This window comes from Saccoglossus kowalevskii, chromosome 8 (genome assembly GCF_978046115.1).
Source record: "Saccoglossus kowalevskii chromosome 8, keSacKowa6.1, whole genome shotgun sequence".
Classification (NCBI taxonomy): Eukaryota; Metazoa; Hemichordata; class Enteropneusta; family Harrimaniidae; genus Saccoglossus; species Saccoglossus kowalevskii.
In genome coordinates, this window is record NC_140648.1 from 8,923,609 (window position 1) to 8,935,193 (window position 11,585).

An 11,585-nucleotide genomic window follows, 5' to 3' on the forward strand; every position below is an offset into this window, starting at 1 on the left:
CTCAGGATTGGGGATTTTTTCTTATTTTTTGTTTTTGTTTTTTGGCTTTCAATTCGGGTTTTATGTTTCACCCATCTGCACAATACACGTCAAGGTTCCCTGATGTTTATCACGTGGGCTTGTGCATCTTTTAATGTAAGTATGTGTTTGTGTGTGACAATCCGGTTGGCATTGAGATAAAAATCAGCGCAAAAAAATCAAAACTGAATAATACTTCCCTCAATGTGTGTTTTTTTTTAATTTGAATTTCTTAGCCACAAATATCTATGCAATGTGAAGTCAGGAGACTCAATAACAATAGTAACAGCATACACTATATATGAAGAACAAAGTCCGCTGTGTTACAAGCCAATGGACGTCAGCTCCAAAACTATGTCTCCTTGGCAACGTTCCTTGCGAATTATTCCTGCACACGCGCATTTGATTATCAGAGCGGCGTCTTGTAAGGTCAACTAATTACATCCGCCATCGCGATATTTACATATCAATATATGAACCAACTGTTATATTGTCGCTATCAGAAGGACAACAGCACAGCTCCTGACTGGTCGCCAATCCTGGTACTTCACAGAAGACAACACAGCCATCGTCAAGGTATAAGGTAATGTCCCAATAATGTTTGTTCAAGAGTTGAACACTACAAATCCATACGTACGACTTGTTGAAATGACGACAAGTGCTCGTGTTACCATATTTACATATCATCGTAATTACAGTGATTGGAATGTTATCTCAGTTGAGCACACGAGATGAATGGTTTTGCATAATAAATTGACACGATTTGGGCAGCTTGGTTAAACGGTTGTCTATCGCCTAAATTAAATGTTCAATAAATGCCAATGTATAACTAGAAGCAGTGTTACTGGTGTCGTTAGTGTTATTAGGAATATCTTCCATAACGACTTAATCGCATTCCCAAATCCGTCGCCGCTTTCATAGCAACGCATGACGATATAAAGCCATTATATACGAATAGACGATTGTCAGCAAAAAAATTAAAGTAATCACCTGGCAGCAAATACCGAAATTCGATACCTAATAATCAATACTTTGCTTCAGAAATCCGCTTTAGTCAATATGTATGTGGAACTCATGTCATTTATATGATTCTCGGTATATACTTTACGTATGTTACCCCCCCCCCCCCCACCACCACCACCACCATAAGTTATTGTGATAAATATAGTGCTGTGCTTGGAGCTGGCGGTACGTGTCACTAAGGTAGTGACAGATAAGCGACAGATATGAAAGATAGGCGTTCGTATGTTTGTATAAATCACAATGTTACCTGGGAGACAAAATCTTCTCACCGAGAATGTCTGATATTAATACGATAGCTGTGCGAGAGACGCAGATTATAAACCTTTGACACATTTCAACAAAACAAAAACGAGTCATGGGGGTGTTTCACGCTAAACACACAGTAAAGAGTTCGTGTATCCCGCGTTTACAACTTCGTTTCGCACTGAGTGGTACACACATTGTGTCGAAACGCGATTACATTTATAGCCGCATTGACGAATAAAGTTCACATTTGAAAGATTCATTATTGTCCCAGTCCGCTCATGTATAATCAAAACTGACGAATAAATGACATTTCAATTATTTATTTAAATCCTTATTTAACAGCGATGATTTATAATAATTTAACTATTATTTTCAATTTAACTTTCCTGCGATTTTTCTTTTCGTGTGAATGTATAGATTTCAGTGGCGGATCCAGAGGGGGGCAGGGGGGCCATGCCCCCCCAAACGCATGACGATTCATGTTATCTGGACTACGCATAGCTTCTCTGCGATTTTCGCTCCGTATATCTTAAGCGAAGCCCCCCCCCAATACATTTTGCTGGATCCGCCACTGATAGATTTGAGGTACTGTTTTCGTACTGAAAGCATTCAAAGTATATAATTGTGAAGTGATTTATCAGTATTCACGTCTGGCCAGGCCTGTGCAAGCTATCACGGCGTTGCTATGTACAAGTGACAGATGTGCCTGGGAACCCGAATCAATACGCACTAAGGCTTTAGTTTTACTTGTTTGCTAAAAGTAACCCCGGTTTCCAAGGAGCACTGCAACAAAAATGTCGACGAACTACAAACAATCACGACCGAGTTTGCAAAAGTTACTTGTAATGGGGCGAATCGATATAAAGACTTTTTTTTTATTTGGGGATAGTGTTTACATTCTCAAAACCGTGAAAACACGTGCTTTGTTCTTTATAAAAATAAAACTTATACTATGGCGATGTGGAGGACGCGATTAATTTACTACTATTATAACCGACACGCACCATTGTTACCGTCATGGTTCTGTGTGCACCACGCTTCAAGCATAATATGCTTTCAATCAATTCAGTATATACTTTGAGAGGGGGGTATTCATGGCTACCGTACCGCTCCATGACTGTAATTTGTTTCTCCAACGTTTTGATCATCCGGCTATTGAACTGTGTATTATGTCAACGCACAGGGAACAGTGAACTTATGCAATGTGCATGCTTATGAGTACGAACTGGGGGGGGGGTCTAAAAAACATACTCGATATGGATATTACATGCCGTTATAACGCATACTCATCTATTGTATGTTTACAAATGTTTGATTAAAATTGTACAGACATTCGTTTTGTTTATACTTTCCTGTATTTTTGTTTTGTTTTAAATAGTACTGTTGAAAATTCAAAGAACCCCTTTGGCCAATCCACGCGACAATCATCACCATGGCAACCGTGGCGGCATCGTATTATTCAACACCGATGTCTACGTCCGTCGCTTTGTCGTCGTTATCACAACAGAGCCCACGACGTGAACAGCAAATACCACCTAAGAAAAAAGGTCAAAATACGGTCCCGAATATCGTCCGAACCAAGAAACACGCGGTGACACAGGATAGCAATGCGAAGAAATGGAAAAGGAGACATGGTAGGCAGAATTGTTTAACTTATATCTGCTACTATTCACGTTTATTTGTCCAATAGTATGTCAAAATGCAGGTGTTGATGTCCTAGTTATCCTGCTGTCTTTAATACCCATACTTCGAAATTTATATTGCGATATATTTATGCTGCAAAAAATCACCATGTGACGTGCAATTCACATCTTACGTTATGTTATTATACATTTTACATATATTTACGAAAATATTAATATTAATTTTTTGTTTGCTTGTTGCCATAGAAGGTTTGCCTCTGGACGACATGGAAACTGTTATAGCAACGCAAATGAAACAAGTGCAGAGAGATAAACTCAAATGTTGGCCAATCGGTAAAGAGCACCAAGATGAGCTAGACGATTTTATGAACTGTGTCAGGAATGAAATTAATCTGTTAACCTCTCTGGCTCGCGTTTACCTCGAAAGAAGCAAAGTGGGTAAACAGGTTGACGACGTCATACGGGCAGCGGCACTTTACAATAGCGCCCTCTCAAGATGTAATAAATATGCAGCATTTTCTTCTAACACTCGGAGCTTAGAGAAACGCAGAATGGACACAGAGAGTGTGTTACTCAATATTCTGACTGGTGAAAGCAAACACAATACTGTGGAAAACAATGGGCAACTCAGATCTCAGATTGTAACAATACGTAAAATGTGTGAAACTGAGATAAAGGATCTGGATAAAAACTGTGATCGTTCATCGGCAGCCGGGAATGAAGATTGGTTGCGAATACAGGAGAGCAAACGCCTACGAACTGTCCAACGAATATACCAAGAGGTCAACAATAAAATGAAGAAAGTAGTAAAAACACTGTGGAATGAATGCTTGAATATGCTCGGCAAACCGCTCTGTCGCTACGCGTTGGTAAGCATTGGCGAATTCGCTCGAGGAGAAATAACTCCGTATTCAGAACTGGAAATTGCTCTTCTTATAGAAGAAAGTGGAAATACTGCCAGTATTAAGAGACACTTTCGCAAGGTTGTCCAGTATTTTCATTTTAAATTGGTTAATTTAGGTGAGACATTGCTACCATCTCTGAATATTAGGTCATTGAACGATGTTTCCAATCCTGAGAACAATTGGTTCAGCGATCTGGACACACCGCGTGGAATCAGTCTTCACATACCCTCATCAGTGTCCATCCAGTCAACATTGAATGGGACAATGCTTGTCAAAACACCGACACAGCTGTGCAAGTTGGTAAGGGACAACTCAGAGTCAAATTGTTCAATGTCTGAGTCATTATTAGCAGTGGACTTGATAACAGGGCATGATATTCTTGTGCATGAATACAAAACCCGATTAGAAGTCCTTCTGGAAAATGCGAACCAGGATTCAGATGGTACTCAATCAGTGGGAACTTGTTTTGCAGAGAAATTTCTGTTGAAATTGTGCCAAAGCTGTATACCGAAATTAGGTATTGGTGACATGGGAACGCACATCAGAGATGACATGTGGATACCTCATACAATCATCACCATAGTAGCATTGTATTCAGGTCTGCCACTAGGAAATATATGGACATTATTGGAGGAAATTCGAAAGAAACGTGTCCTCAACCCTGACCTTGTCACTGATATCAGTTACATAGTATGCATCATGGCAGAATTGAAACTTCGTATGCACATGTTCAGAATATCAAAAACTGTATTACCTCTGGGTGAAAATGAAGGCGAACATGTGCTAAAGGGTCCAACAACTGAATTTGACACTTATCGAAGATTTTATGAGATAATTACTCATATTAGTGATGCTTGCAGAGACAACTTGTTAGACCACAGGCACAGTAAATCATCTACCCTGGTCCTTAATAAAGTTGATGACGGAATGGAAGGCAAGACAAAAGTTAAAATCCACATGAAATTATCTCAGTATGAGGATGCATCGAATGTGATGGTTGAAATGGTAAATAATGATTTGAAAAACCACCATATGCTGGCAGATATGGTGGGTATCTCATTGAAGACAGGATCACTTGATTACATCCGTGGTCCCTATTTGAAGCTATTAAATGAACACAAAAAAGGTGGAAAGGGAGATAAGGTTGAAAGCGTTGATCTCCAACGAGCTGGGGAAGTTCTCCTGCAGAGAGTAGAAAATGCACTGGAAAAAGAAGAAGATGCTGATGATACAATGAACCGAGCTGTCGAAGTCAACAATCTTGGGGTGGCATGGTATGGATTGGGTCAGTACGAGAAAGCCCAATCTTCTTTCCAAGATTCCTTTCTGAGATGGAGGAGGCTATATCAACACAATGGTGGTCTCCATGACAATGTAGCTGACTGTATGAATAAGTTAGCACTCTGTTACATAAAAACAAACGATCTTGAAAATGCTGTATATCACCACCAGTTAGCTCTACAAATGTATACGAAACTTTTGGCTGGTGATAGGGTTAATCCGAAGATTGCTGACACATTGGTCGCTTGTGCACATGCATTAGGTCTGTCAAAACGATTTGATGAGGCATTCCAATGTCAGAAGGAAGCCCTTGCTGTGTACAAGTTATTATGGAGTGATACAAAACCTCATCCAGATGTTGCAAGCTGTCTTCATAGTCTTGGCAAGACTTATTACGTCCTTGGTAAATACGACAAAGCTTTAGCCTGTCATCAAGATGCAGCTACAATGTATGTCAAATTATATGGAGAAGATGCCATGAGAGAGGATGTTGCTGAATGTCTGGAAACTCTGGGTGAAGATTACACAATGGCGAATGATACAATAAATGCTGTGATGTATTTAGAAAAAGCGCATCTGATATATCAAGGTATATATGGGGAAAATACTCCCCATCCCAAATTATCTTATTGTTTGAACAATCTTGGTGCTGTGCATTACAGACGTGGGGAATATCAGAATGCAGTAATGTGCTATGAGCGGTCAATCACTATGTCAAGAGTTTTGTTTGGGGAAGATCATGCAAGTCCAACAATGGCAGCTTCACTGAAGGACTTGGGGAATTCATGGATTGCTCTTGGGGATTACACCAAGGCAGTAGATTGTCACAGAAGAGTGGTTGAAATGTATGATAAGATTTATGGTTTTGGAGTTCCTCATCAACATAAGATTACCGCCCTTGGCGATTTAGGATCAGCCCATGAGTTGATGGGTGATTTCCGACTTGCCATTCAGCGGCATCATGATGCGTTGAAAATGGCTAGCATGCTGAATGAACAAGAAGATGGAAAAATCGTATGTACAGTAGCCAAGTGTCTCAGTGATTGTGGCGGGGCTTGGTGCCTCGTTGGTAACGCACATACTGCAATAGATTATCTACAAAAATCCTTGGTGATGTTTAAGGATGTGTATGGTGAGTGTAAAAACCACCCTGACATTGCCTCCACACTAAGCGATCTCGGTAATGCGTATGACACCCAGGAGGACTATCAGAAGGCTCTGAAACACCACAATGAATCACTTGAAATGTACAAGGAAATATATGGTGAAGATGGTGCTCATCCTAACATCGCCATGTGTATGGTTAATCTAGGCTCAGTCTGGTCTTATCTTGGAGAACCAAAGAAAACGCTTGAGTATTACAAACAAGCTTTGGATCAGAATAAGAAAATATTTGGCAAGCACAGTTGTCATCCTCGAATTGCAAGCTGTTTGACGAATTTAGGCCAGGTATATTGTATAATGGGCAAACCTGAAAAAGCAGTTCCGTTTCTGGAGAAAGCGTTGCTGATGAATAGAAGTTTGTATAGAGCGGAAGGAGACAATATACATATTGCAAATGCTCTCAGTAACCTTGGCAACGCTTACTATGAAATGAAAGCTTATGATAAATGTATCACTTATTATATGGAATCAATTACAATGAAGAAGCAGTTGTGCGGAGAGGAGCAGGATCAAATCACCATAGCGGCAGCGCTTAATAACCTGGGAAGTGCCTTAGATTTACTTGGAGATTATGATAAAGCTGTTGGTTGCCATCAAGAAGCGATACGAATGAAACGCGCCATCTACAATACCCCGTGCCACCCCGATCTTGCCGATTCATTGCACAACTTAGGCATCGTGTTTTTCCACCAGTGTAACTATAAAGGTTCTGTCAAATGTCACCAGGAAGCACTCGACATCCGGCAAGTGGCATGTGAAGGCAGCTCGAGATGTGATGTCATTACGTCATTGAGACATTTAGGAGAATCGCTGAGGCTGGTGGGAGATATGGAAGGTGCTCTCGAGAATTTCAAAGATGCATTCATGCTAAGTGTTGATCTTTTCGGAAAAGATAGTTCTAAAACAGTTGAATTAATGTATCTCGTACTGTCTTTAGATGAATCCTTAGAAAACGAATTCAAGAACAAGGGACTGTTAGATGTTTCCAAATGAACCTGCAACATTTCACTTATTCAAGATGATGCACCGTGGGAGGAAATAACGTCACAGCAGCTACGTGGTGTGAATCGATTCAAATTCATTGTAACGCTAGAGATAATATGATCATTTTTTTCTTTGAATTTTATTCACAGTGAACGTGGTACATTTAGTTATTTTATCACGTGAAACGTAGCTGATGAAAATCACAGCGAAAATTGTGCAAAGTTGATTTTCGAAGCACTATTCCCGTAATCCGTTCATTCTCTGATTTTGATTAATGTTTGGCGTCATTTTTATAGAATCTATCCTTGTGACTACGATAAAATATTATACGGATAACATAAGGATTGCCGTTACTGATCTCAGTGGCACTTTATGTCAAATCAGAACAGTGTTCAGCAGTTCTAATATGATCTCCCTATATACCGCAGATATTCACGCATCGTCTATTCTGCTTACTTAGTCCTAGTACTCACCGCGTTTTATCATGTATATTCATCGATAAATCCAAATCCAAATGCGTTTAATGCAAAGAACGAGCATATTGACTTATAGGTCATAGGGATCACTCTGTAAGAACTGCAACAGGCAGTATAAGGTCAATAATGACATATGTGTTGGAAAACCACTTAAACCACCAGGTTTTCGTTGTTGGGGAATAACGGACAACGTGCTGCCGGTTATAGTTATAAATCACCACAATCAGAGGTTTCTGTGACGTTTTACATTATCACATGATAACGTTTTTAATTTTGGTGGTGGTGAGTAATAACAGTAATAATAAATCCCCGCACCGTGATATTGAATTCGGAGAAAGTACTAGACGCGATAATAAGTTTGACTTCACCTCATATTGCCATAGACCCTTCTCCTCATCCAAGACGCTATGGAGGATATATTATTGTTTAAATAACAAGATAACGACGGGAATATGCGCAAAAATGGGCGACGGGCGTTATTTTCAGTAACCATCATTGATCCTCGTACTTTGGTCTACCCGATATTAATTTATGATTGTATATACCCAAATGTCCTCGTACTTTAAATGCAAATCCCCGGTCGAATCCTGTTGTCATGCAATAATGGACAAAGCGGAGTTCTTTATTTCAATTATATTGTAATACACCGAAATGTCGAAAAATTGATTTATGTGTAGTTATAGCATAGGAATGAAGAAATCAACAGTGTGGTAATGTTCGTATTTCAATAAATCAAGTTACGCGAAGAGCGTTCACTAGAACATTTTGAAACATGATGAAAATAACCATGACTTTTAACGTGAAAAAATCACGGAGGCTTTGTTGTTGTTTAAACAATCCATACAAATTTTGGAACATATTGGACATGGCTGAGTCACACACATTCTTGTTTGTATGTTCGTAAATTACTTATCAGTTATCGTCTGCTAACAAGGCTGCACGTGGTTCCAATCGAATAATGAGAACGCGGCATTTTAATATTCGGCAGCCGTATACTAGTATACGAGTACATTTTCTAAGCAAGCAAAGTTTTTCATATTAAATACATGTAGTAAACTGGTAGATGTTGCCTGTAATAAAACAATAAGTAGTACGTATTTATTCATAATAATATATCATTCTGAAATGTGCAGTACTATTTTATAAATATTGATTTTCGATTTGTCCAGTCTTAATGTAGTTGGGGGAAATCATAAGTACTAATCGAATATTATTTCAAGTTTCTACTATTACAAATAAGTATTAGCTTTTGCTAAATTGCTTAAAAACTCGCATAACTAAGTCCATATGCCAACCATAAGAGTGTATTACCTACCATGGAGAAGGGTCCATGCATTATAGCGATTATGTGTATTTCCTCAAACAGCTCGGACTGTTAGTTTGACAATACACCCTTGTTTGCCCTTTCTGTATTTTCTTCAAACTATGTAGTGTGTGTTTGAGCTGTAAAACGACGTCCGCCCGTAATATGTTTCATGTACATATTTTTTTTTCAAGGTGTACATATTGCTTCATAATAATGATGTAAGCATTAATTCCACAAACTCGCTACATGTTTAGCTATACCACGATGACATGACTCATGAATGACTTCAAAAGTATGGGAATTATACACCGGCTAAGTGACTGAGAGTGCAAATAGCCAATCAGCGATAGCGTTGCAGCTGGTGATTTTTTGCATTAATGCGAGACAGGCCATGGTGCTACTGGCCATAATACCCAATTGTAGCTGGCCTGAAAATTCCAGTGTGTTGTTGAGAAAGTTATTTTAAGCCGCGAAGTCGTAAAGCAAGTGTAGTTCTGAGTGGTCAGTGTCAATTTGTTGATGTTCACTTTGCCTAGTACTTCAAATTAAATCAGCCAGTGTATACGTAGCTAACACCTCTAGACATGGAAGGGTTGTTTCGGGCTATACTAACACAACATTTTCCTGTTCCTTGGTGTTTCCTACGCTTATGAACACGTGACCCTTGATCTGTCCGTTGGGTTATTTCTGTAACTTGTTGTTCTTATACAGATTGTGAACATCGGTATCGCGGGAGCACTTTCTATCCGAAGACATTCAATGAATCATGTAAACTATTCTGCACGACATTCGTAATGGGAAAGAGGGGCTAGTCCTCTAATTTTAAATGGTATTTGCTATAAATGTCATTGAACGTTAATTGCACAATGCGTGAATACCGGCGGCGGGGGTATTTTTATAGTAGAAGTATGTGCCACTTATTTGGCCCCCGTGTTAAGATTTTCGGTCATTTTCGCATTTAGTATTTTATACCTGTTTTAGCCAAAAAGCGTCCCTAACGCCGATCTTTTTAAGACCAGTTTTCAAATGGCTGCGGAACACTCCTACACAAAATCCAGGTGAGTAAATGTAGTACACGCGTGCTTGAACGTTGACCTGTAGTTTTTGTTTTTATACAATTTGCATACAGGTGTACCCTATGCAAGATCTGCATAAAACAATGTATACAACTCGGTTAGTACCTTTTTTACACAGGTTGAAAATGTGCTGTTCGGGTCAATGTGAGTGTTCGCACTGGCTAAATCGACGTATTTTGATTGCGATCACACAGAACTAAAAACGTCCTCTGGATTATTTCTTTGCTTGGATATACACCGAGCGGTTCATAGAGTTGAATAATATAGTAATGGTACAAGTAAACTGTTTTTTGGTATTTTTTTATTTGATCGAATTGACACGAGTTCCTGATAAATAGCTTAAATAAATGTTCACATGTACATTTTTTAAAACTGCTATAAACTGTAAAAATAATACTGTGGTACTGCAACAGCGTAAATAAATAAATGAACAAATGAATGAATGACTTTATTGAAATTGTATCTTCTCCCAGGTATTGTACGAAAATACAATGAAGTTACAGAGAAAAAACAATTGATTCAAAAAAACAAAACAATTGAACCAGAAAGGTTCAATAATTAAACTATACAATAAAGCAGTACGATATATCATCAAGATATACTGATAATATTGTATTCTTAGGCAGCAGATAATTTTTGTTTAAGGCTTTCTTCTCTCTTTTTGATACGTTGGTAAATAAACTTGCTAATTTTATCATAGTTTTAGGTTCTTGTCTTTACGGTCATAAAGTCATCTGTGGACGTGGCATTAGCCTTCAAGTTGCAGTTTGTTATAAGTTTCTCATTCATTTTCGTATAATTGACAGTTTAAAAGTAAATCTTCTATTTCATGTAAGTGGCAAATATGAACAAGGTAAGTGTATCGTCGTTGATATCACGCATGAACAAGGTGAGCGTATCGTCTTTGATATCACGCATGAACAAGGTAAGCATGTCGTCTTTAATATCACGCATGAACAAGGTAAGCGTATCGTCTTTGATATCACGCATGAACAAGGTGAGCGTATCGTCTTTAATATCACGCATGAACAAGGTAGGCGTGTCGTCTTTAATATCACGCATGAACAAGGTAAGCATGTCGTCTTTAATATCACGCATGAACAAGGTAAGCGTATCGTCTTTGATATCACGCATGAACAAGGTAAGCGTATCGTCTTTGATATCACGCATGAACAAGGTAGGCGTGTCGTCTTTAATATCACGCATGAACAAGGTAAGCATGTCGTCTTTAATATCACGCATGAACAAGGTGAGCGTATCGTCTTTGATATCACGCATGAACAAGGTAAGCATGTCGTCTTTAATATCACGCATGAACAAGGTAAGCGTATCGTCTTTGATATCACGCATGAACAAGGTAGGCGTGTCGTCTTTAATATCACGCATGAACAAGGTAAGCATGTCGTCTTTAATATCACGCATGAACAAGGTAAGCGTATCGTCTTTGATATCACGCATGAACA

The 11,585-nt window shown here is 38.9% G+C and overlaps 1 protein-coding gene across 1 annotated transcript; it reads left to right on the plus strand.

Annotated features, from left to right (window-relative positions):
• Positions 1-510: 510 nt before the first annotated feature.
• LOC144350046 (uncharacterized) lies at positions 511-7,273 on the plus strand. The gene is made up of 3 exons (XM_085502674.1): positions 511-601; positions 2,666-2,921; positions 3,177-7,273. Exons 2-3 carry the CDS (start codon positions 2,720-2,722, stop codon positions 7,271-7,273), a joined length of 4,299 nt encoding a protein of 1,432 aa, XP_085358800.1. The 5' UTR covers positions 511-601; positions 2,666-2,719.
• The last annotated feature ends 4,312 nt before the right edge of the window (positions 7,274-11,585 follow it).